Source organism: Syngnathus floridae, chromosome 17, assembly GCF_059516105.1.
Source record: "Syngnathus floridae isolate MCC-2025c chromosome 17, RoL_Sflo_1.0, whole genome shotgun sequence".
NCBI lineage: Eukaryota > Metazoa > Chordata > Actinopteri > Syngnathiformes > Syngnathidae > Syngnathus > Syngnathus floridae.
The window spans coordinates 11,297,054-11,323,230 of record NC_142429.1 but is presented as its reverse complement, the minus strand read 5'-3'; the positions used below and the strand labels follow the sequence as shown (position 1 = coordinate 11,323,230).

The 26,177-nt window shown below is 42.7% G+C and overlaps 4 protein-coding genes across 9 annotated transcripts; 1 reads left to right on the top strand and 3 right to left on the bottom strand.

Moving 5' to 3' along the window:
- The first annotated feature begins 50 nt into the window (after positions 1-50).
- baiap2l2a (BAR/IMD domain containing adaptor protein 2 like 2a) lies at positions 51-25,775 on the top strand. 6 transcript variants are annotated; one of them, XM_088357196.1, is made up of 16 exons: positions 51-540; positions 2,909-3,096; positions 14,632-14,823; positions 19,920-19,995; positions 20,646-20,732; positions 21,129-21,190; positions 21,289-21,360; positions 21,450-21,521; positions 21,600-21,731; positions 22,170-22,268; positions 22,567-22,633; positions 22,797-22,992; positions 23,513-23,581; positions 24,271-24,433; positions 24,920-24,960; positions 25,062-25,775. In XM_088357196.1, exons 4-16 carry the CDS (start codon positions 19,926-19,928, stop codon positions 25,138-25,140), a joined length of 1,209 nt encoding a protein of 402 aa, XP_088213322.1. In that variant the 5' UTR covers positions 51-540; positions 2,909-3,096; positions 14,632-14,823; positions 19,920-19,925; the 3' UTR covers positions 25,141-25,775. The 6 variants fall into 6 exon arrangements, with proteins under 6 accessions (XP_088213322.1, XP_088213323.1, XP_088213321.1 ...); XM_088357197.1 differs by lacking the exon at positions 51-540 and adding an exon at positions 2,362-2,568; XM_088357195.1 differs by lacking the exon at positions 51-540 and adding an exon at positions 2,731-2,836.
- Positions 64-2,495, bottom strand: LOC148384536 (uncharacterized). Its single transcript, XM_088357201.1, has 3 exons — positions 1,984-2,495; positions 1,222-1,499; positions 64-1,134 (listed from the first exon to the last, which is right to left on the bottom strand). The coding sequence occupies exons 1-3, from the start codon at positions 2,219-2,221 to the stop codon at positions 373-375; spliced, it is 1,278 nt and encodes a 425-aa protein (XP_088213327.1). The 5' UTR covers positions 2,222-2,495; the 3' UTR covers positions 64-372.
- On the bottom strand, positions 2,751-7,372 carry LOC148384535 (extracellular serine/threonine protein kinase FAM20C-like). Its single transcript, XM_088357180.1, has 11 exons — positions 7,287-7,372; positions 6,281-6,730; positions 6,040-6,221; positions 4,694-4,772; positions 4,536-4,628; positions 4,125-4,240; positions 3,845-4,025; positions 3,641-3,750; positions 3,345-3,426; positions 3,168-3,227; positions 2,751-3,088 (listed from the first exon to the last, which is right to left on the bottom strand). Exons 2-11 carry the CDS (start codon positions 6,727-6,729, stop codon positions 2,770-2,772), a joined length of 1,671 nt encoding a protein of 556 aa, XP_088213306.1. The 5' UTR covers position 6,730; positions 7,287-7,372; the 3' UTR covers positions 2,751-2,769.
- nptxra (neuronal pentraxin receptor a) lies at positions 11,899-17,699 on the bottom strand. Its single transcript, XM_088357181.1, has 5 exons — positions 16,752-17,699; positions 14,523-14,799; positions 14,133-14,365; positions 13,328-13,507; positions 11,899-13,262 (listed from the first exon to the last, which is right to left on the bottom strand). Exons 1-5 carry the CDS (start codon positions 17,436-17,438, stop codon positions 13,032-13,034), a joined length of 1,608 nt encoding a protein of 535 aa, XP_088213307.1. The 5' UTR covers positions 17,439-17,699; the 3' UTR covers positions 11,899-13,031.
- Positions 25,776-26,177: the final 402 nt, after the last annotated feature.

The window sequence follows — 26,177 nt, the reverse complement described above, 5'->3', positions numbered from 1 at the left end:
CTCGGGACATTTAATTAGGTACACATGCGTCATCCAATTAGCTTTCTATTAAAAATGAATAGATCAACATACTTCAATTTTTATTTTCCACTGTGTAGTGCAGTACATTTCTCCATTGTTGTGCTCATTTGAAAAAAAAAAATATTAGTTATGACTTTATTTAATTAGAAGACCATCCTGTATAGGTTTGTCAAATTTATTTTTGTGTCAATATAATTTCTCTGAAATGGCTGTTAAGACATCATAGATATAAAGTGGACATAAGTCTACACATCCCTTTTGAAATGCCAGGTTTTTGTGATACAAAATATGAGCTGGGAAAAAAAACATCTAGACAAAATGTGTTAACCTTTAACATGAGCTCTTCCTTCTTCACTTTTTATCAGCCAGCCTCTGCAGTAGCGCGATGACGGTGTCCTGTTTGGAGGAGAGCAGCTCCAGGGCCGTCGCGATCCTGCACAGGGACTTCCCCATCCGCACCTCCCTCTTCTCCTGCCGCCGCTCTCTGGCTTCCATCCTCGCGCGAGCCGCGGCGTCCAGGTCAGTCTGCGCCTCCTTTTGCTTGACTATCTCCTGGTAGACGGAAGAGCCGCTTTGCGCCTTGTGGCCTTCGGGTGCTGATGTGGCCGAGGCGGAAACGAGGGATGAAAGAGAGGAGCACGTGGTGGGGAAATTGGAAGCGAGGTTGTTGCTATGGCCGAAGCACACGACATCTGTTTGGAAGGACGGCGCTCTGCGGGATGCGTTCGGGTCCGTGTTGATGGTGGGCACAAGAGAAGGGGAGGCGGCTTGTGAGAAACAAGGCGAGGAGATAAACGATTGTGCTGGATCAGTGGAAGCCAGGTGAAGCTTGGCCGGGACCAGGTCACCGCTGAGGACTATGAGCGGCTTGAGGTCCGGACTGTCGGTTTGGCGAACACTGCTGCTACCGCCGGCAACGGCCTGACCCATGACCCCTGAGTCCATGTGAACAGACGTGTTCCCATTAGGGTGGATGAGAGTTGTAGACTGCGGGACGTGTAGTCTCAAAGCCGCCTTTGCCGAGATGTGTGCACCTTTGGCTCCGCCTCCTTTGCTGCGTTTGTTGATGTTGATGTAAGAACCCATGGTTCCACTGAGCATAGCATCCATCAGCTGCAACAAACACAAACGTTAGAGCTCATCTAACTTCAGTGGATTGGCTAGAAGCAGAAAAGCTCACTGTGGGACCATCATACCCACATCATAAAACTCCCACGATGTCTTGGCGTGTCCCTTCTCTTCACTGCGCTCTTTGACCCTCTTGTAGGTCACGATCAGGTTGTTCCACTTGCGGCGGATTTTTTCAACGGGATGGAGGTGCCCCTTGGCGGCCAACTCCTCCTGGACGCTTTGGAAGAGTTGCGAGCGCTCCCGGGTCTCATAAAGGCCCCAGCGGCGGCAGACCGCGTCGATCAGACAAATAACAGCCTCGGAGCAGAAATCGGAACCGGGGGGAGGTGGGAATGGTATCACGGAGGCTGGGATGATTAATAGTAAAAAAAAAACATCAGGGAAACTTGCTAAAGATTTGGAATACGTACTGCGTTTGCATTATGATGACTTAAATGACCAGTCATATTATTTTCAGTCATACAATCCCCCTGAGGGAAATAACTATAAAATGTGTCCCGCGTTGAAAACTAATTTGATGCTCCTTTCATTTCAACACGCCCCCGGGGCTGTTTAAAATGAGTCTATAACAAAACATATTTGTGTATGGCCAGTCCAAGTATGTAGCTTCAATTTATATACGCTCCCCCCCCCCCCCCCAAAAAAAATACATACAATTTATTTTTACAGATTTTCTGCTAGAAGATCAAAGTGGGCTACAGGCTTTTTATTGGACATGATAAAGAAAAACAGCGCCGTCTAGTGGACCACTGCGCTCCGCTCACTAATTTTCACTTGAATGCGTAATGTCAATCGAGTAAATAAAAATGAAGAGCGGAAGTGAACACTCACGCAGCTGTACATCCGTAGTAGTAGTGGTGGCGGCGTGGAGCGCCGACGGTCCCAGCAGCAGCTCCTCTTCAGCGTGGTCCAGCCCTCCTCTTCCTCCTCCGTATGCGGGATCGCTGCAAAGCGCAGGCGATCCCTGGCTGCTCAAACCCAGCGCAGATTGTTTTGCATCTCTCGCCTCCCTTTTGACGTGCACTGTTGCTGCGTGGCAGACGCCTCGTTGTAGACCCGTGGCCTCCATGAAGGGCGCGCACGCACGTGCACGCCAGCTCTACGTGTACAAAGAGAAAGGGCGCTTGCTTGGCTGCGCAGACGTTCAATCCGGAGAAAGTTTCCAGATGGCGGATCAAAGCCGTATCCAGATGCGCTTTATTCCTCCACGTTGCTAGCGTGTGTGATCGACACACACTACTTTGGTTTTTGTGCGCGTGGGAGAGCAAGCGCGAGAATATTCATGCGTTCAGAGGAGCGCAGAAATGGCTGCGCTGCGCATAAACTGACGGATGCACAGAGCGGCTGCGCAGTCAGTTTGGCACAGCTGCGAGCTGTGACGTCACTAAAAGCCACATCAGCGCTCCATCCTCGCTGGTAGGAGTTTGTGAATTAATTTTTTTTAAATTTATTTCTCCTCCCGTGCAACCCACACGTGTTTTTTGTACTATAAAATACAGGGGAAACAACCATATTGGTGAACCGATCTGTTCCTGTCAACTTTTGCGTAGTGTACATTGGACACCGGTAGGGGGCAGCGTTGCACTGTAAGCCAAATGTAATGCTTGTGGATAGTCTTTATTTTAGTTTATTTGTTTTGAACAGATCCATAAGTCCAGGTCCCATCTTGTTTCGGACAGATTTAGTTGGGTGCTCATAATCTTCATTGTATTTTCCCAAGTCATTGAAAATGACATTATTGTGATGTTCTTCACAGGTTTCCACCACCTGCAGGACAATTGCTAGGCGTCGGTCCAAAGCAGTGAGATGTGACTCGGACAGGAGTGGAGCCACAGCTGCAAGAGGATCCTCGGCCAACGACTCCCGCATGACATCGCTCAGGCGGAAATTTGGATGGGACAAGAGACGCAAGCGGAGAAGGGTGGAGCGACGGATCCTGGACAGGTAGGAAGAGAAAATACTTTTTTCCCCCTCAGTACATGAAGAGCTTCCAACTTTGCACTTTTAAGTTTTACCTGCAGCACTGCTGTAAGGGAGCTAAAATTGATAGCTCATCTTGAGAGTGACGGCCAAACCTGCAAAATAGTAGTTAGTTGCAATTGGTATGATTGTTATTTTAAATAGGCCTGATTTTAAAAGTGAATATTTGTTCATGCTTACTGACTTTGATCATGTTAGCCGACGGTACTTACGCTCGACCGTGATCCAGATGCAGCAGGAAAGTTTCATTGCCAAATTTTTCAAATGTCTCATAGTGATGTCTATCCATGTTGCCTTAAAAAAAAAGAAAAAGAAAAATCAATGTTCCTGTAACTTTGATCTAGATAGAACATACACTTAGTTTATGCAATGTCAAGTTTCATCATTGTTGCCATTTTTGGAAAATCACAGAAGGGCAAATGACTTTGTTGTGTACCGTGAAGTTTTCATGTTCAATTATTTTTCAATTTCAAAGTGTTGGACTGAATTGGTAAATGTGGAGACTAACTCATGAGGAAGTCCAATATAGCCATGTCGATAACATCCACCAGCCTGGTGCCGTAGTTGTAGGGAGGCGTCTGTTTGACTGTGTCACAATAGGCGGGGTCTTTCTCCCACCTGGCACAGCAAAGCATTAGACATCAAGTTGGATCTACCAGCTTTGTCTTCAGGCCACAATTCACCCTGACTAGGGAAATTTGTGAGTACTCACTGGGCCAATTTGGTGCGGCTATAAGACCGTCTCCATGGTGACCTCCAAGACCTGCGAGGGGCAAGGCTGAGGTCGGGTAACATGGCTGCCAAGGATACCTCCAGTGAGTGAGGTTGCCCGCACAGTGGGTGCTCTGTCGAGCAGTAGTATTCACACTGACCGTAGAAACACACATTGCCCGCTAGGGGGAGTCCGAGAGACATGTTTTAGTAGTAGCACATTAAAGTGGCTTTAGTGGGAGAGTGGTAGTAACAAAATCTCACAGCAGGAGAAATACTACCAGGGGAAGTGAAGAAGGTGCGAGACAGCTTGCGGTCAGTGGTAATCTCTCTGATCTCACTGGTGACATTGATGAGACGACCGACCACTGGGGGGATTCTGTTGAAGCCCAGTAGTCTGAGACGCAAAGCCAACGCAAGAGATCAGAACCAAAAAAGTGCTTTGAAAAAAAGCACAGAGCTCCATTGAGGCACAGGATTTCTGTCCTGGAGGTGGCAGTTGTTTCATGTCATTTTTTTTTTATAGTCACACTACAGAGCCTAACAAAGCTTAGGTTGACGTCATTCACGGCGGCATCTGGAAGTCACAGAGGTGATGTCTTTAGTTGGAGGGATGCGCAAGGCTAGAGATGATCGTTCCACTTCACTGTACAATTGAATCTTCACAAAGGATTTTTTTTTTCTCTGTATACCTGTCAAGGTGAAAAGCTGAGATCTCCGCATTGTGTCTTTCAAAGTCAGAGAAGTAAAAGAGGTTCACGTCCGTCTCTGCATCTCTGGATTGTCTAGTTGAGAAAAACACCCAGTTGAATGTGGGCTCCAATTAAGATGGCAGAGTGGTCCGTCTTACTTCTTAGGTTTGAGCAGAGCTTGTCCGTAGTTTGGGAAAGATATCAGCAGTTTGAGTTGAGTGCCTCCTGACTTTTGAACTGAAAGATGAAGAAAAAGCAAGATTGGATTCAGAAATTGCTGCCGTTGTCACATGTCAAACATAGTTTTTCAAAATCTTGACAAATAATGTAATCGTATCACTGGGTATAAAAAGTCTACACAACCGTTTCAGATGATGATTTTAATCTTACCTATAAACTTAATTGGGGGGAAAAAAATCTTTTCAAGGAGTGAAGCATAAATAAACAACAGCAATAATGTCGTTGCTTGCGTGCCCCCAGATTGGAGATTGTTGTCGCATGTACTAAACAGTCAATACTTGCCACCAATTCCTGCAATGTTGCTGTCCGCTTCTAAGCAGCCTCATTTTTTCATTTGTATGGATGAGCAGTTCTTACTCGTGTCATTTTCTTCCTCTCCACTTGAAGAGGACCGTCTTAACTTTGTTCCATGGTATATTTAATGCTGTGGAAATTCTTTTGTACCCTTTTCCTGCCTGATCCCTTTGAACAATTAGATCCCTCTGATGCTGTCGAAGCTCTTTGCAGACCAGCGTGCTCTTAGATGTAATTCGAAAAATGTCTACGTTCTAACACCCGTACTTCATTTAAGGCTAATCAGAGGCACTTATTTTGACTTCACCGCTCAGAATTTTATTCCAACTGACTTCTACAGGTTTGAAATGATTCATCGTAGTCTCATTTTTATGAATCGCAAAAACCTGCCATTACCATTTGCTGTATTTATATTATGATTATTTTTATTGATATTATTGTTTTTAATAGTTGTGTAACAGAGAGTAAAGAAATATTAAAAGGTACTGCAAAAACAACCAAAAATCAGGTACCGCCACCTTTCCATGTTAATCATATTAAAAAGGCTAATTGTGTCTCGAGACAAAAGGCGAAGGTATTTTTATCTTCCGCACTTTAGCCGTGAAGGTCAGCCTTGATTGTGCAACTGTGAGTGTGTCTGCATGCATAAGTCTCATTTTTGTTGTTGCTCTAAAAAATCTCTAAAGGATTCCCTGCTCTGAATGTAAACTTTGGCATAGTTTACTATCTTAAAAAAAAAAAGAAAAAAATTGTGTGACTTCCCTGTCTCGCTTTGGGCTCTCGCACAGATTTCTATAAAAGGCATACGAGAAGAAAAAAAAAATGAAACCGGCGGTGACTTTGTTTTTCTATTTAACTAAGAAGAAAGTGAATTATCATAATTAGATGAAAGCTAAGCACTACTGGGACCATCATGGTTAACAGCTAGGTCAGCTCTTTAATCTATTCCTATCATCTCTTCTTTCCTCACCTGCTCCGAGGATGCGTTGCGTCGCCAAGTAATGCGTCAGCTTTGACACAGTCAGGTCCTTTCTGTCGTACAGTTGCCATCGAGTGATGCCCAAGTGGAATCGTAACCAGGGTGGGTGCGACTCCACGTCGCTGCTCCAAGAAACCTTGTCATAGCCTTTCTCCTTTTGACTCCCACTCTGCCTTTGAAGCAAAAGTGGAATATATTTCTCAGATACGAGGCGAACATTTTTAGCACTCACCACTGAGTGTCACTATCGATGGCGTCCTCCTTGTCCTCATTTTTCTTCACCCTCAGCAGCCAGTCATCTTCCAGCAGCCCTATTTCTGGCAGGTTGTACAGCGGGTGCTTGAAAAGCGCCTCCAGCTTGGAGGCCTCCTCCATCACTTGATTTAGTTTTCCACCGCCCATCATTTTTTTCTCTCCGCCAATGGCATTGGGCAATCTGCTGGCATTTGATTTGTAAGCTTTCTCATTCTGGGAACTTATTGATAGTTTGTGTGATGCGGAAATGTGCTGCTGGGCATCTGTGCTTGGATTTAAGGAGGAGGAAGATGAGTCGGGAAGGACACAGACTGTTTGGAGGACAGTGAGGCAAAAGAATGCGAGAATGACGTGCAAGGAAAGGGACACGCAGGCCAGGCAAAGGTAGACGGAGCGAGCGGATGGACCTAGCTTCCGCCTCACCATGCTGCAAAAGAAAAGAGAGGCACTTGAAAATCAAACGGGCCCCACTTCAAACCCAATCACCATGAAACGTTTCCTTGTTTTTCCTCTCAGCTCATCTTCTCATTTTTCTTCTGTAAATTGGAAACCCCGCATGGAATTGATCCGTTCCACAACAACAAATTTTATTGTCATCCACAATTTGACCTTAAATAGCTTCTGATGGTGAGAATAGTTTTGCTGTTGTTGCCATGGTGACTCACATCTGTTTTGTCGTCTAAAGACTATTAGTGGACACGCTCGAAAACCTCAAATGTTGCTCAGAAGAACTACTAGTGTATTTAAATGCTGAGAAAAAAAAAAAGAAATGACATCACATCCATGATGTAAATCTACAATAACTGAAAGGATTATAGTTGATGAGAAAGTCAGGCATTAATTATCTTACGGAAGGGGGAAAAAAAGGTAAGCTAATCATTTACACGAGATATAAAAAGCTCATAGAGGAAAATCAATAAATTATTGAACTTGCTGCTCTCGAATTCCCCTGAGTACCATAGGCAGAAAAAAAAATTACTTACATCTCTTTTGCTTGAAGACCTTTTTTTCTTCTCCCACTCTGTTCCTCTCACGTCCTGGGCTAACGAGAGCGATATGTGATTTTCCTGATAATTCTAGCGCACTGTGCAGTTTGTTTGTGATGGCACACTTGAGTTCAAATAGAAAAAGACGGTTGCGCTGACCCGTGTCAGTGTGACCTGTGACCTGACAAAATGCTCTTTCAGCCTGTCTGCCAATGAGGAGGGTGATAAATAACAGCAACAATGAACGGAAAAGTATAATAAATAAAATAAAATAAATTGTAATTATTTTTTCCATGTCATATAAAATTGTACAGTGTAGAAAAAAATGGCTTCTGATCAATTCAGTCACTTTCAGCATTTCTAGCTTCAACGGATTAAAACGAGGTCAGTGTATTTAATGTTGCCGCCCAACTAACGACTATATGTTTCCGTTAATTAGCTAACTGCTTTGGGTCTGAATGTATAATGAGGTTTGTCGCAGGTCCCAGAAGAATAGACTGGTGCTCAAATCTGCACCAAATTTGATGGAATAATACAGTTTGAGTTATTAGTATTTTTGAATGAGTCATTTTAGGCGTTTAACAATTTCAAATTCTAAACTAACTTTCATCAATACTGCATACCTAATGTGTTTTTTCAATAGGTGACATGATCCAAATGAACAAACTATATTTCATTGGGTCCTGTAGATTTCATATCTTATCAATTATCCACCATTTTGAATTTGCGACGCTTCATTTTCAGCAGTTTGGGCAATTTGCAACTTTACAGTACTCTATACATAAAACTGATCTGCTGGCCTCCTTCTTTCCCAGCTGGTCCACTTTAATGTAGGTTGCTTGGAAACAACCCAGAAGATGACACCTAATTGGATCCAGTACATGTTTTATCCGCCGAGCAGGCTGACAGCCAAAACAAAATGCAAACTAAGCGTCATAAGACAAAGTCATCACATCTGGCTTGTTGGATTGAAATGTGCAGTTAAGTACCTTTTGGACTGATCACACCTAATGTGTGCTTTAATTGCATTCTGCCATTATGTGCGTGTTGTGTAGTATAAGTGGAAAAACATTTTTTAGATTGATGCTTAGCATTAGCGTCAGGTGAGGATGGGAATATTTCAACTATTGTATCTGCCTGTTCTGCACCAAGCCTAATCCATCATCTCCTTGTGTCAAGGAAACAATCAGGAATACTTGGCACCTGGAAATTTCTTTTTAAATGAATTTGAAAATACTGTAGAAGGATTGCAAATGGAAGTGATGCGTGCATATGTCAACTGCCGCAGCTCTTTTCTTTCAACCCCTCATCTCCTTTCCAAACCAGGACCACACGTCCTCTCACCTTCTTTGGTTCCCCTCAAAGGCCAATGCGGGCGCTCCTCTGCCAGTATGGCTGCCCATGAATATTTCATATGGAGAGACCGAGCGAGCAGAAAGCTTGAGAGACAAAAGACGGGGGGCCGAATGCAAAGCGGCGGTGTCAAAGCCGGCGTGGAAGCAACAGGAACAAATGATGTAAAGTAGCGACCATGCTAATAGAGACGGAAAGGAATTGGAAGGAGAGATGGAGGTGGTGTTAAGACAGTGAGGAAACCGTCACGGAATACTAAGTAGCGTTAGGCGGCCGTTGTGTTCAACCAATTATAAATCCAGCGCTTCATGTTCTCCCATGAGAATGATTGTTTAGTGTCGCATGACTTCCGCCCGCCCCCTTTTGCTCTTTATCATTCTACAGCAAATTATTTACAAGGTGACAGCCTGCAGCACAATCTCATCTCTCGGCGTGAGAACCCTGGAGTGAGCTCAAAGCCAGTGTCGATTTTTTTTCGAGCAGGTAGCTGTCGTCTCGTTCGTAGGGAGCAAAAAATGAAAAGGCGGAGGGAATTAGAAGGGGGAGACCGTTGATGTTTTTTTGTTGATGATCGACTTGAGAAATGGCGACTTGGCGAATGATCTTATCTTTTTATGACCATTGCATCTGATTCTGCAATTCAAGCGTAGTTTGCGATGATGCTTTTTCTAGCCGACAGAAAATGTCATTTAAGCAGATCGAAAAGAAAACACCTTGAGGACATGAGTGCCAGGGCTGGTTGCGGAACGACTTGAAGGGCAAACTGCAAAGAAAACTTCAGTTGGAATTTCCAACACAACACCATGAAGGCCAGATGATGCAAAAGACATTTATATTTCAGTTGATGCAAGGAAATAAGACTTTTCTCTTGATGCTAGTTTTCAAAGAGCGTAGATATTGAGGAACCCATTCGGAGACTTTGTGTTATTTTATGTCCCAATATTTTTGTCCGTAATTTGCATTTGTCACCCTTCTTCATCGTGCTGCGTGCAGACAGCCCACTCATCCACTCCCTCCCTCCTCCTTCCCACATTAGCACACTCATTTGTCTTCACACCTCATTCTTATTATATAATGGTCACTTGGTTTGAAATGGCAAAAATATTTCATGAAAATGATGAAGATCTTTGTGGTGGACTGTGAGTTCCTTTGGTGTTCCATGATGGTCGTCCATGTTTGAATGAACGTGTGGGAGGAGGATGAGAGTGGGTGACAAAGATGGAGGAAGATGAAAAGTTCCTGTCCAGATGGAATCTCAGTGGGAATTTTGGACCGCGAGTGCGCTTGTGTGTAAAACGGGTTCTATTCTGGTAGGCAGCCATGTGGAGGCTGAGTAGGTGGATTACTTACAAAGAAAAGGAGGAGTAGGTAAATCTGACCATTTGGAAGTAGCTAGTATGATGACAGTGTTGGAGAAATATTTTGTTTGGAATATAAACCAGTTATTCTGATTTGAAGTCATCACAAACTCTCCAGTTAAAATGTTTATTGTATCTTCTCCCACCGGAGAATTTTCTCTAATGGACGAGTCCAGTCAATACTTAAAACAGCTTGAAATCCGAAAATCCCGGTTGAGTTGATTATTTTAGTTTGCGACGTTCCCTGGAGCTGCAGCATCTGGCAGGAAAAGAAAATAGCGCCTCAAGGTCCAATTAGTACCTGAGAATTGAAAGCCCGGTTTAGTCGTTTAGATCAAGTAAATATGAAAATCAGATTTTCCCCACAACAAAATCAACACTTTACAAAATAGATTTGAATCATGCTGAATTAATCATGTAAAGGGACATTTTTTTTTATTTGATCCCAACCTGGGTTGAACCATTGTGCTGGCTGGAGGGGTTCAATCTATTGGGCCATCAATTGCATGGATTATTCAGGATTACATACTGTCCATTCCTAGATGAAACATCATGGATTAGATCTGCACTAGTAATCCAATGGGAAATGTCATTTTTTGCCTGTGAATATGCTAAAGATGGTCAAGATGGTCAGCCTGGAGGTTGGTTTTTTTTTTTTTTTTTAATGGAAAGGTCACAATTTTAAATCCCCGCAGCGGCTTGTATCCATCCTACTTTTCAATCCACTCTGATTTCCATCGTTCAGTCAAAGGCGGATCACAAAGTGTAATGCTTTGGAAATAATGCAACACGATTTGTTTCTTACAATATTCATTTGGTTTGGTACCACTGAGGAATGGAGGAAATGCCGGTGAAGAAATTTCCATAGCATGCCCAAAAATTGCTCATTATTGTCGTTTAAAGCTGAAACGACATAGTGAGAAACAAAAGAAAAAAATCCACATTGCTTTTCTGTCCATGAAGAAACAAAATTTTGCTCAGTCTTCTATCTTCCTGTGTGAAGTCAAGTCTCACGGTAATTAGGGATTCGTTTAATCTCCATTCCCTTGACCTAAAACGGCAAAAGAAAAGGCATTAAAGGTCTTTTCTCTGCTGTGCGCGATCCTAGTGATTACTCAACTCGACTTTTGTAGAGCACTTAAAAAAAAAAAAACTGCAGCTGTACATAAGATAAAGCTAAATAAAACAATAATAATATGAATAATATATATATTTTTAAATCCATTTGGCATACAGTGGGTCCAGAGTTAATTTCTGACTTTTTATAGTCCACATGCTCGGTGAATTTGAATTTATCACGGCGGCTTAAGTACTACATCAGCTACTATATTGAAGACATTTTCTCGGCCTGAAAAAAATGAGGACGAGGAATGTGGGGGTTGGACTTTTTAAAAGTCGAGGAGGAAGACACTCTGCTTCGAGGAGAGCGAGAGGGATAAGATGTGACACAAATGAAAATAGATGGCTGCTGGAGACTGTAAAAAGTCATGTTAGCTAAAATGGCTTGTGCAAGTCCATTTGTGTTGTTGTCATAGATAACGCCTGTCGTGTTACAGTGAGAGCTTTTATTTTCACCGCACTGCTAGTGCACCTTTGCAAATGGTAAATGGGCTTTCGCTCGGATAGCACTTTTCTACCTCCAAGGTACTCAAAGTACTTTAGCGCCGTCTCCTCTTTTTTTTCTACCGATGATGTTGCCTCGGCAGCAATTCGGTATCTCGCTCAAGGTCACTTGCACATAGTTACAACTGAGTGTCGAACCCATGGGCGGCGCTAGTTGTTTTTTTTCCGTGGGGGGGGGCACGAATATCTGAGGGAGTCGGCAAAACAAATAGTATGAATTTATACATTTATTTTTCAAAGTGGAGCAAAAATTGAAGTCTCACATTCTCTCCATGTGAAAAGCAAGAATTTAATTGTAATAAATGACAATAAACAACGTCACAGTACAACAAGACATATGTTCATAACAGATTCGACATACCATTGTACAAATGCAAAGAAAAAATCACCCCCAAAAGACATAACAGGCTTATTCTTCAGTATCAATGTTCTTATTATAATGCCACAACACCATCGAAATGTGCCCAAAAGCTGTGACATAAAAGTACACAAACTGAATAAACATCTTATCAGCGTTGCACACAAAGACAATATTAGGCACGGCATGATTTGGCGTAGATGTTTTCAAATTTCTTTGTATCGCATACAGTCAACATTCTGCAGGGTGAAAACACGTCGACCAAATATATATTGCACTCATCAGAATGACACATTTCAACACTGGTGTAGGAAATACGCAAAAATATTTTCATCTGCAGTCCACAGCGAGTGTTTAGTCTGTCACTCCGTCACATCTCACCACGCTTGAGCGTCTTGTGATCTTTTCAAATATTTTGGATTCTACCAGGCCGGAAATAAACCTAGCCAGGCCCTCATGCATGGAATGTCGGAAGATGACAATAACCGGAAGGTTGTCACTTTATCCCGTGGCTCTACTCAGTTGTCAAAATCGAAATGGCATAAAAACAAATCTGAATTTATATATCTATATATACTTTTTTTGTGGTTCCAAACTCCTAAACCCAAACTCATTTTGATAGTACCAAAAATATGCACAAAATGTAAATACAATCAAAAATAGTGTGCCTGATCGAATGATCAATTTCTCATGTTTCATGTATGAATATAACATGCAGGTCAAAATGATCCATATAACACACTGACGTTTATTATATCCCACTCTTTGCTTTTCCTTATATTTCATCATCTTGCAGCTTCTTGATATTCTTATCTCACCTTCGACTTCTTTTAAACGGCTCAATTGTTAACATTAAATTATTCCAAGTTGCATTTGAGATTGCTGCTTTGCATTAGGAAACGCTTCATAAAATACAAACGTTTGTTTTTTGAAATACCGCATCCTGGCTAGCTGTCCTTTAATCCTTTTTGTCTGCAAAAATGGAATGCTAACAACTTTTTATTCTAAAAAAAACCCAAACTTCCTCCTTTCCCTCAAACGCTCCATCTGTCACTTGGAGCTGCGGCCGTGTTTACTACAAGGCTCCCCCGGGTACTTAGTGGCTCCGCCATAAATCTCCACTCCACGCTCAGTCCAAGGAACCACGCTGCCCTGGGTCACCGTCCCACAACGTGCCAAGCCGGCCACCTGCTCGGCAGACAGGACTCGGTCCCACACAGCCACCTGGGACAACTCTCCGACTAAAGCTTGAGTTGAATCAAAGCCTCCGCCCAGGGAATCCTAGGGTGGAAAACGACCCATTTCAGAGGTTTGCTGACCCAAAAGACTTTTGCTGAAGCATTTACCTGCTCTTGACCGAGGACTAACACTCCTCCAGGTCGAATATTATGACCGTCCGCCAGGCCGTGGCCTTCTCCTCTCAGCTTGCCCCCCTGGTAGGCCTGCCACGCTCCTCCTTTCTGGTTCCAGCTCACACATACGTGCTGCCAGGTGTCGCGAGACAGGTTCAGAGGTAGTCGGGCCACCTAGCAGAAGAAGAAAAAAAAAAAAGCAGAAGCGCATTTGAATTTTGATAGTCGTACTTAGTTTGTACTGTTTTACTGCCGGCGATTATGCCGCCTTTAAGGCGACGCCTTTCCTCAGGGCGTTTTTTAGCATAAGTGGTTCGTTAAAATATATCTATAGCCCCTGTTGCTCGCTTTTATCGTGTAAGGCAGACAAGACAATATTTTTCTTGCACTTGTCTGCCAGATTTGTCTGTTAGTGGCTATAAAAAGTCTACACACCCCTTTTTTTGTCCAATTAAAAAAATGATCTTAAGACAAATCATTTGAATAATAATTTCAGTGGGTATAAAAAGTCTACGCAACCCTGTTTTTGTCCAATTTAAAAAAATGAGCTCAAGACAAATAATTTCAAAACTCTTCCAACTCCCTATGACATTTCTTTTCATCATTTTGAGAGCATATATATGAAATAAATGGGATTGTGCAGTTGCATAAGTATACACACCCTCTTTTAATAATCAAACTCATTACAAGAAAGACATTTTTCTTTTTTTACATCCAGATAGCTCGGTCACAATAATGACGGCTGAAGTTTTGAATTGATTTTTCTCAGTCTAGCTGACCACATGATTATTTTCACTACCTTGTCATTGATGAGAAGCTCAGTGGGCGTATGCAGACCTTGGAGCAGCACCAGTTCATTAGGTTGCTCCGGCACGGCATAAGAGATGGGCGTTCCGATGCCTCCTTCCGTGGGTCGAAGCCAAAGGCAGAAGGTGAAGGCCCATAACTTTGGAATAAACTGTTTCACCACGGCGTACATGTAGTTAGTGCGGGATGGGAAAGAGAGTCTGTAGCCCTCTGCAAAGTAATTAGCTGAAAGAGACAAGGTACGCAAAAGTCATTATTTTTTTCCTGCTTGCATTTGATAGTCTCACTGATCATTTATTTGCAGCAGAGAGTCGTACTTGAGCTAAAACTCGATGTATTCTCGCACCACTGCGTTCTATTTACCGTCTGGATTAATATTTACCTTCCTCCAATCCCGAGAGTCGGTGGTGGAGTTTGTCGATCCCCCGCTCCATTTCCTGTCTGTGTCTTTGGGTTTCCAGCCTCAAGGCTTTTCTCTCTTTCTCCAACAGCTCCACCTTCCTTTCAAGCTCCTCTTCCAAGTCCTCCACCGTCAAGGGCCTTTCTGCACCCGCTCCATGGCCAACTGAAATTTCCGGGCTCAAAGATTCGTTGTCGTCCTCCACGAGCGCCGAGGCGCCGATGTCCGTCTGGTTGTGAGGAAACAGATTGATGTCGGCCTGCGGAGAAGGAAGACCACATAGGTAGGAGAAAACTTTATCATGCTGGTGCTACTTGCGAGGTGTGTTCATTTCCCACAATTCGGTTCTGTAAACATTTTCACACGTGTGGAAATGAAAAACAGTTGAAAAGGTCAAAAACACAAAGCACGAGCAAGTGGCCTTTCTTCTTGACGTAACTAATTTCCCCATCCATCATGGAGACCAGACCAGACCAAAAAACTAACAACTGTGAGTCGTCGGAACCAATGTACAGTACTGTACACTTTTTTTTGTGTTGCATAAGAAAGGTGAAGCTATTGAAGAATCCAAACAGTTCCCATAAGGACAAACATTATGTAAGAAGCGCTCATCTTTAGGAGGATGCACAATTCAGAGTACCGAGGATACTGTTTAAAAAATATGACCTATTGAGTTTGCGGTAAAAGCAGAAAAACATTTTTATGAGAGCAGTCTGCACGGCCAACAGTGGCAGCTGGTAGAATTTATTTTTTCATCTGAAAAAATTTAGAAGAAATTCCCAGATGCTGATAATGGGTAAATGAATGTGAGCAAAGCGAATATTTCAATGACACCGATTCTGATCACGCATCATCCTATTTGGATGCTTATGAATCTGTTCTCAAATATTTCATTTCTATCACTTAGCCAGGGGTTGTGCTTGAGGCAGGGGGTTGTTTACGCACGAAGGCGCCAAGTTTTTTTATTTATTTTTTACTGATGCATAAATGCATGAATTTGTAAGAAGGTGCTCGTGTTGAGCACGCATCATTACAGATCTGCATAAATGACAAGCTTTTATAACCCAAATGAAATCCGGTGCATACTAAATAGAATTTAAAGTCGATGCCGTGTGAATCAACAACTGTCTTGAGAACAAGGACCGACGACGTGGATTGCCGGTGTCAGCGTATGTGTGAAATCATCCATCCAGATTGTCCCTTTTCTAAATTCCCCTCGACACACAATCGGATGTAAACACTGCTGTGCCGCTAGAGCGAGCACCCGCTGATGGAAACGTGACTAGGCTGTTGAGAGAAAACTACAAGTGATGGCTCCCTGACAAAACAATGCAGCGTTACACAATATGATGCTGCAGCAGCATTATTTTCAAAAACAATATCAGAGCATTTTAGGTCAAGTCATGAAGAGATGGCTCTAATAGGCCAAATAAAAGTGGGACTGTGCAAGCAGGGAATTGAATGAGAGGTCTGTAGCCTACAACTAGGCAAGTCATACATTATGGATGATATTGCTTTCGCCGAAAAGGCCGCTATACATCTTGAGAATCTGGTCAGAGGAGAGTATGTTTTATGTTACGCTACCCCCTCCTCTTTTCTTCTGGCTGATGATGGCGTTCTCTTTTTTCCCCTCTTCTGCCACTTTATCATCAGCCTTCCTCCCCAGCCGCATCACTTTGCCCCCTTTTTTTTCCTCTCCCAGGCCTTTTTTTCCATCTCTCTGTTTTTATTGCAATCTGCTTTCTTGGCATAATTAGATTACAGGAACAATGTTGGCTAACAGTTTGTTGCTGTAAAAAAACATTAAGGACAGTATGATTCCACCTATCATCGAGCCTTTCTGTCTTTTATGATGCCTTCTTTAAAATATCATAGTTGTGCTTGGTGAATATTTTTATGCATGTCTCTTTCTAATGAAAGACGGGATTCTTGCTCCCACCCCAAAAAAAGCTGCCAATGTTCACAAAGGCTCACTTGTCTCCAACTCTCTTTGCATGCTGCACCTTGAGAAAAATCCAGACTGGAATGATCCCTGATGAGCACTTAGACATCATCAAATAGAAATTCTCAACAGTTTTGAGACAGGAATCCCTCCTCTGCTTTTAAAATCATGCCATGCAAGCGCTCCAGGATAAGGAGTGGGATTCATTATACGCCTCTGCAGTGTAGTGTAGCTGCATGTAAGGGGTGATTTCTTCCTGCACAACATACCTCCAGTCTCTCAATGCGGTCTTTGAGCTGACTGATGGCCTGCTCCAGCTCATTCACAGCCCGTAGCGTGAGCACGTGGTCAGGTGCAGACTCGGGGCTATCCCGCACCATGATCCGCTCTGCCGGGCTTTTGCCTCCCCATATGCCCGCAGCTCCTCTCCGTCGTTCTCCGACGCCACCGCGACCCTTCATCCCCCTCTCGCACTCGGATAGTTTGCCAGTCAGCTCCCTGATGGTCCGCTGGTCCGTTTGTATTTGCTCCTTTTGCTGGAGGACGGTTTGCCGGAGCTCGTCCGCGGTGGTGCGGAGGTAGCCCCAGTCCTCTCCCGCGTAAAGCGTCGGGTCGTCCGCTTGTTGCTGAAAGTTTCTCGGGTCGCACTCTCCGGCGGGGATCGGCGTGCAAATGAGTCGACTGACCGCTGGGTCGTGCCCGGTTAGTCCAGTGACCCCGTCCAGACCGTCGAGCCCGATGCGGAAGGTCGGCGCCTCGGATTCGGGCACTTCAGAACCATGGAGAGCGCCCAGGGCGCCAGTCCTGGCCGCTGAGCCTCTGGTGGCGGGGGGCTGCGTCGCGCCGTGCGCGTACAGCGATCGGTTGTCGGCTGCCGGCTGCTGCCGAGCCGCCTTGGTGCTTCCCGTGTGGACGGCCGCGATGATGCAGATAACGGCGCCGATAAAGGCCACCATGCCGGCGGCCAAAATGATCACAATGAACTTCAGGGTGGCGGCGGAGACGATCGACAATCAAAAAAATCTAATCATAACAACAACAACAACCCCGCGAGAGGAAAAAGTGCTCGAGCGCAGCAAAAATCATCGACGTTTTGATTCCAAGAGCAAAGGAGTAAAAAAAAGAATCCGGTTTACTTTTGTGTTCTCACGGAGATAGTGAGGACACGAGAGCGAGTTATCATGGAGTCGTCAGAAAGCATTTGAGCATAGTGTGTTACTGTTACGCCTCCTCCGTGCGTGTGCGCAACGCGCATGTCAGACAAAATGCAGCCCGGCCCGGTGATCATAATTGAGGCAAAGTGAGGGCAAAATGTGTGGGTGACAATCCCAATGGAATCACGTTCAACACTCTTCAATGTGCATGCGCATTTTTTTTGTTTTTGTTTTTGTTGCTCTTATGTGATGTTCTTCTTAACTCGCACTGCAACATAACCCCTCATTGATCCTAAAATAAAAAAAATACAATTATAAATCCATAAAAAATATAATTATAATCAATTGTTGTAAATCACCAGACTTGATTGAGTGTATTACTGCCAAGGCTGAGCCACTTGTTGCTAGGCAAAACTCATAGAAGACATTTCTTTAAAAAAAAAAAAAAAAACACTTTGCATTGATGCTACTTAATGTATCAAAGATAAATGACATTCTCAGAAGGGAACACAGTGCACTCTTCCCCCAGCCTCTTAATCCAATGTCTCCATCTATAAAACAAGTTAACCGTGAATTTATACGGGATGCATATCCGCATGCCGCTTGAAGAAAATGTAACTTGGCTGCATATCGAAGGCATTTTTTTATTTTTTGCTGCACTGCAGTGAATGTTTTTCCTGCATCCAGCCTTCATAGGTATATTTGTACCAGCCACCCCCCACCCACTATATCTAATCATTAGTTGCTCAGCTTCACATTACAGCCATACTATATAGTGTGTGGGGAAGTGTGCACGGCTATAAATCCCGCTCAAGGTTCCCACTGGAGCAGCTCCACAGCAATAGACTTGATAGAATGATGACCCTGGTGGTGGTGGATGGTGGGTGTCTTTGCGTGTTGCACGATTCAGAGCTGCTGCCATTAGTGAGGTCATTAAATCACACACACACACACACAGCTAAGTGCTAATACGTGTTAATCTTTGGGTCAGCATGCACTCATGGCTTTTTTTAAATGCTTACTTTTTTTTTATGTGGTTCTCATTGTAATTATTATTCTAAACATATATATTCCACTAAAATTTGCATTGTAAAGACTAAACTGGGAGAAGCTCTCGAGACTTAAGTGCGGTTATTAATCAGCGAACTGTGCATTCATCTATAATTGATGTAAAAAGCCAGTGGAGCCGCAAAAAGACTCTTTAGTGGTTAATTCACTGTAGCCTACATTTAAATTCATTCAGGTCAGAATTAACATTTGTGGATTAGATGAGCACAAGTTTGTGTTCAATTGGTTTTGCTTTCAGGCTGCTTTTTTTTTTTTTCCATCCCATCATAATACTGCTTAAAATTCTTCTCGTGTATCCAGTTGGTTTTTAATGCCACCTAGTGTACAAGCCAATAGCGCCGCCTGACTCTGACAACCACGGCTTGTAATTTATTAAACTATAAATAATGAATCCCGTAATCAAAGCGTTCATATTTCCCTCACTCATTTCCTCTCTCGAGTTGAACGCATCAATACTCATCAGCGCGGTGTTGTGCTAATGCAGATATAATGAGTCATGAGAGATGCGGGTTAATGCAGTGTCATATCCTTGTGAGCAGGCAACAATTTTAATTAAATCTTTAACACCTTAACTACTCGTTCAAACGGACTCCCGCATATTTATAAAAATCCTCCCGTTTATTCTATATTATTTATTTCCTTTTTTTCCGATATGCTCACAAAATGCACCGGTCACAGCTTCTGTGGTAAATTGGGCCCCCTAAAGTTGGAATAATAAAAATAATAAATTGTCTCTAGCTTTGTGGGGAAATGAAAAAAAAAAATCTATCCCAATGTTTTATTCAGCAAACACTAAGTCACGCTTTACAGGATATGCCGTTGTGTTTTATGGCTGGGCCGTGTTTAATTATTTACTGCACGCTATTCAAGTCACAGCTGAGTCTATTAGCAACAACCTGAGCTCTTTCCCTTCCATACATCCAACTCGGTTGGCTCGGATGAGTTAAGACTCGGATGCTCTCTAGGGATTTCATCGATAGTTCCGCAAGAGTGGATATTAAAATGTCTGCAATGAACAGTGAGCAGTTACATCGATCAACCTTGGGGATTTACTCAGTAAGTAATAAATAGTTTTGGGGTTGGAGGTTGAATGGAATTTTCCGTTTTGAACTCATCATTAAAGTGTAGATGTGATTTTTTTTAATACAAACTCAATGATTAAGATCCAAATGTTTTTGTTAGTCATATATTTCTCTTTTTTTTTTTTTTCAACAGAGCTTGATGGATGAATTCAACCCCGACCTTCAAAAACTTGTGTCGCTGGGAAACAGCTATGTCCGAGCTTTCCAAAGTAAGAAAACGATGATGGTGAAGGAAAACAAATTTTAATTTGTTGCTTCCTGACTCCTTGTGTGTGGTGTTCACACACCATTCGTTTAATAGCGCTGTAAACTAAACAAACTGTAACGTCAGCCGTCTGTTTGATGGAACCTCGTTCCAAAGTTCATGTTTGTTGGGACTTATGTAGTGCTGTTGTGTTTGCTAGTGCACGCCTCGCTTGTATCCAAGGCGTGTTTGGAGTTCTTATTACGACATTATCAAGATTCAAGCAACTGGGTTTCTTGCCCCTAGGAGAAAAAAAAACACATTTACAATATATTGGATTTTTTACAGTGGATGTAAAAAGTCTACATGTCTTGTATTATATTACAGCGTTTTTTTTTTTTTCTTTTGTGGGACAAGGAAATGTAACTAAGATAAATCATAAAACCTTTTTCCTCCATGAATGTATAACCTGCATTGCCCAAGGAGGGGCTGGTGTATTTTTAACAAGGGAAGGAATTTTTTTTTCAGGTTTACACAGCTATTGATGACATGCTGTACATTTAAATATGCAGCTAGCATGCTAAATATTTCCGCAAGTGGGATGTGTGTGTGTATATATGTAAATGGACATTTCTATTAAGTCCATTCCTTTCCAATGTTTGCCATGTTTTTCAGCTCTGGCGGTGAAAAGCGATGCTTACTTCACTGCGCTTTCACAGATGGGCGAGCAGGCCTTTCACACCATGTCCTCGCGTTCAATAGGTAAGTCAAAACACCAAAAGCGAACTTCAATTTTCGTGGATTGCAAAGTCAAGAGGTTCTTTCTGCACAGGCACATTTAATTTAATTTGAATAGATTTGATTGAGTAGGCCTCAAATGAACCAAGTTGGCCAATGAACTCCTACAGTAGTTTCGAAACCTTGAGAATTCTTGTACTACAACAGGCTTGACTGAATGATACTTATTGAGTCATGTGTGTGTGTGTGTGTCCATGACAACCAAGTGCAAGATATGTGAGTGTGTTATTTATCCAGCAGTATTGAGTAACATGCTGGCATGAGGACATGTATAATAGATAATGATAGGCAGTGCCGAGTTGAACTTTCTGTTGGAGAAAAAAAAACCCTACATTATTATGTATGATATTTATCTTTAAGGAGATGTCCTGATTCAGATCGCCGAGAGCCAAAAGAGGCTCACCTTGGAGCTGGAGGGAGTAGTAAGTAACAAGATTTCACAAAGAATTTGAAAATATTATAATGTGTATTTTATTGCATGTTGACGGTCACTGTATATTGTATGTGTGTGTCATCCAAGTTCCGCTGGTTCACTAATGACATTCTTGAAGAGATGGATAATAACGTTAGACTGGACAAAGATTATTTATCGGTAAGTGAGACTCTCTTCCGACATGAAAAGTGACTTTCTTGGAACTTTAAGATGGTGATTCATGTAAAGTGCTTGAACGGAACTGACAGGACAGCAGAAAGCAATACGAGGTGAGCGTCTATGGTCAGACAGCAGCTACGAGCAGACGTGGAGCTAACCAGGTTAGCATTAAATGTCTTCCAGTGGAAATGTGTGTATTGTGTATGAGGTGATTTACAGTCAATCTTATGTATGAACAGAATGCTGCTGAGCATTTGCAGTTCCTTCAGGAAAGTCATAGCGAGGCGCTAAAGGAGGAAGAGAGAAGATATCGCTTCCTGGCTGAGAAACACTGTGGCCTTATCCAGTCCTTCTCCCGTCTCATGACGAAGGTACTAGAACAAGGACATGCTCAAAAGAGAATTCAGCGACTATTAGTCTCTGTGGGCAAATTGGCCGTCTTCATAATGAGGGTCAACCGCAGAGCAGGAGATTAGAAGATGACGGCGATTCAGCATCTTTAGCAGGATGGAGAAAAGTTGACTGTTTTCCACTTGATCCTTCCGTCCTCCTTTCTTTCATCTCGTGTCAAACTGACACCTCGATTCGGAGACCTTTATGATTCAGCATGCACAGTTATGTTTAGAACATACTTTGTTTTATGAGGTCCTAGCCGTCTGAAATAATTATCGAACCATCTGTGGGGAAACCGCTCATGCTTCAAAGGGCAAAGGCAATAAGCGAGCACTAATTACCCTCATCTGCAAGTCGCTGAGGTCATGTTTTGCGTGCAGTTGTCAACACTTAGTCATCTCTGTTTTGTGTCATAGAATGGAGGGCCTCTCCAGCAGAAGGCTGACTTGTGGACAGAGGAGGTTAATGCTACGAGAGGATCGGATGCCAAACGGACGCCTGGCCCGGATAGCACTGTGAGTCAGTTTATCAAGCAAGGTCAAAGATGCATTACATGTTTGGGATAATATTTTGTTTCTCAGAATTGATCTCTATCAGCTCAATTTGGGTCTGCATCTCATCTGACAATTTGTTTTTGCTGCTGGAGTGCCCTCTAGTGGCAGGTTGTATCTCTCAGAATTGATCTAGCATGAAGATGAAACCGCGACTGCATGAGATTATAAATAAATGTTTATGTCATCTTGAAGCATCTAAATGATACCCGATAATGAGCATTCTCGGATCAATGTGTTGTTCTGAATTTTGTTCTTGCAGGCGCAGGTAAGACAAGCGAACCGGAGGAACAGAGAAGAGCAACCTCTCGGCAATGTACCGTCAAGAGGTGAGAAAATTAGTTGAGAGCAGAAATTTGTCGGTCTTCAAAAAATATATATACTTACTTTCAAATATAAGTGAAATGGAGGAGAATTGTAGATGACACAAGTTGACGTCAGAAGCAGAGCCAGAATTTGAGCTCCAGTGTGCTTGATTCTTGATGTGTTCAGCACCGTCCCCCCAGGGGAGCATCTATCGTTCTTCAGTGGGGGGTGCAGGAAGATCCATGAGGGCCCTGGTAGCCCATCAGCCAGTTGGCTCCAATCCAACCCTGCTGCACTTTGCCAGGGGAGAGATGATTACCGTGCTGGTCTCGCAGCCGAAAAACGGCTGGCTGTACGGCCGTGCAGCTGGCAACAATTCACGGTGAGTTGGAGTCCTTTTCTGTGTGCAAATGTGTGCATGCACTCGCCGCCTGCTGTACTATGCAAGCTAATGAGTTCTTTCAAATCCGGTGCTAATGTATTCATGTCAGATTGAACGGACATATTGTATTGTATAGTATCCCCTCCATTTGTGACTTGTGGATTTATTTTTTGAAACCCTTTGTCTGCTGCAAAACTCACCTATTGCTGTTTTTGTGCCCTGTCTAATATAAAAGTAATGCTTTGGCACCATCTTAGTGACAAGGAACTATGTTGAAGTGAAACGCAAATTTGTTTAGACAGGCGAGAGGTGGAGGAAAAGTAGTGCTTTGCTGCCCTCTTGTGGCATCTGGAGGCAATTGTGAACCTCTGTGGATTGATCATGATTATTCAAGAATTTGTAAAGTAGTTGTCAGACACTATAAAAGCATTTTTTAACATATCAATTTTATCAAGAGACTGTATTTTCTTTTCTTCAGAATCAACTCGAAACTTATTTCTCAGTGTCCATATGTTTTCAGTCAGGGATGGTTCCCGGCCTCCTTTGTGGAAGAAGTAGATGTGGACCCTTCTCTGCAAACTGACCTGGGGTAAGCAAAAAAAAGGATGCGTCCCGTAATTCCTCAGTCCAAAAAAGAGGGAGAGAGATTTTGTCGATCGTTGCACGGTTTCCATTTAGAATTCATGTTACGTCGTCCTCATCCGCAAGGAACTTCAGCCTCATTAGCCTCAGTCAAATGAGAATCTTTTTTTAATCACTTGGAGTGTCAGATGTGGCAACTTTGATCTGTCCATTACAAGTAGAAACGTGACTGGGTATAATAATGCTTTGAGGATAATCAAGGACATCATCAGTAAGTGCTCAATTTATTATTCTCACATCGAGGAAATCTTTCACTTCATCAATAGTTTTGAATGATTGAATTCTGCATAGCCACACCGCTACTTGCTTAAGAGTTCTTTCCATACAGGCTAATTGTACCACTTTCCCCCAGGCCATCTCGATTGGATTTATATGGACCAATAATCAGGGCTGAGCCATTTAAGTTATATGGGTGACCCAGCGCCTTGAGGAACACCAGTACGAGCATTTAGCTCAAACCTTGTTCACTCACTGTGGACACTTCATGTTAAGTCGAATATCAAGTGGATGGCAACTTTCTGCACACTTACCAACCTCTTTTGTCAGTGTTGTTGAAATCAGGCGTTTTAAATGATGAGGAAAGAGAAATACTTCATAATATTTCTCACTGATTTTATGAACATGTACGCTTTGCAGTAGTTCCGCTCCCCTGGGACGAAACAACAGCAGTGCGAGTAGCCGTACGGAAAGAAAGACGCCACCTCCGCCGCCTCCGCCTCCGCTATCGCAATCTTCAAATAAATACTCCAGTCAAACGAGCACATCAGACAAGACGACGGGGTCTAATCCCGAAAAAAAGGTAAACATTATTTTATTGAACAGTCCGACCGAATCGTGTGCTATTTTTGCTTTTTATTCATGTCTCATATGAAAGTCAGGCTACATTGCTTGTGGGTTTACTGATCGATAGAAAAAAAAATCACATTAATTAATTAGCAGTCTGCTTTGAAACCTTTCATATAAAGGCTTTTGTTGCAATGTACTCGTTTGTCCAGCAGGGGCACTCTGGCAAAGTACTGTTCTCCATGTCACCTCATCCCTCTTTCTGGTGGATGCAGGGTGGAAGCTCCAGCTGCTGATAGTGGATGAGTGAGGAAGTTTGTGTGTGCGTGTGTGTGCATGTGTGTGTTGTGATATCATTTTGAAGATCTCCTCCACCATTTGTACATTTGTTAGAATGTGCAAGAGAATGGCGTGAACCGGTCAAGAGTTCAGTGGTTGAAGTTGTCTCAAACTTCCAAGTGTTTTTTTCACTCACTCAGCCCCTTTTCTTGTTTTTCTGCAGCGATCCCAGCCACACGAATCAAAACCAGAACTCTTCCCGAGGTAAGAAAAAATTCTATGTGATGCAAATGTGGCTAATGTTTTTCCACCAGAGAAAAATGAATCATACATAAATCTTTTCTTTTCTTCTCTCTATCTTAAAGGGGCACGAACCCATTTGCAACAGTTAAGTTGAAGCCCACATCCACCAATGACAGGTCAGCCCCTCGTGTTTATCGCTAATGTCATCTAGCTAAGAAAATACAACAAGTACGGTTGACGATTGTCCTCTCTTGACGTTGTTAATAATACTATGCCATATTCTGCAACCTCTACGGGTTTGTATGATTGCATTCTAGTTTTGTTGAATGAATCATATGGAGATCATATTCTGCTTGAATACCACCACAATACTCTTTCCAGTATCTATTTTTTTAATACTGTAATAATGTGCCACTATGAACCAATGTAATGTATCACTTATTGCCAGCAGGGGGCACTACCACTGTCCCAGCAACAAATGTAGACATATTTGTGAGAGGGGCCACTTAAAATCTCTTTTCCCAATTTTGGGCTACATTACAAGTCTCGGTATTTTTGTGCTGAGCGTGATTTTTATGTAGTTAAAAATAACGAGCCTTCAATTTTCATTACTTAGAAATCGTCCGTATGCTCGATTCCGAGCAGCTGTTGGTGTTTTAATTTTTTCCTTACCATCGCACTTCGACTCTGCTATTTCTTCGCTAGTCTGTTCTCAACCATATAGTAATTGGGAAATTAAAATTAATGACACCTCTGAGACATCATTGCTCCATTCATGCAAATTGAAAATGTAATAATGAAATGTTACTATTCCCAAATAAATGCTGTTGAATGAAGGTCCATTTTAATATTTATTGTATCATTTTGTCTTGATATGCAACATTGGGAATCAAATCGGTTCTGTCTTGGTCGCCTCCATACAAGTGGACTAGACTCTCTGTTTATTTTGCTCAGGCAGTAAATTGGCCTACAAAAGAAGATCCCACATTGCCTTTTTGGCTCTTCCATCGGGGATGCTTAACCCAAATTGAACCTCAGTGTGAATCCAATTGTGCTAATGGCTTCAAAGTATGCTTATTTTAAATTAGCCCAGCACCTCTGGTACATTTGATAATATTCCAGGCTTGTTTTTATATGGTGCCTTTCTCAAAGGCTTTGAAGTGCATGGCTTTCTACTTTATGAGGCCTTGCTCTCAAGTTGTTTTTCAGTTGCTCTGCTTGAGGAAAAAGTGCAGCAA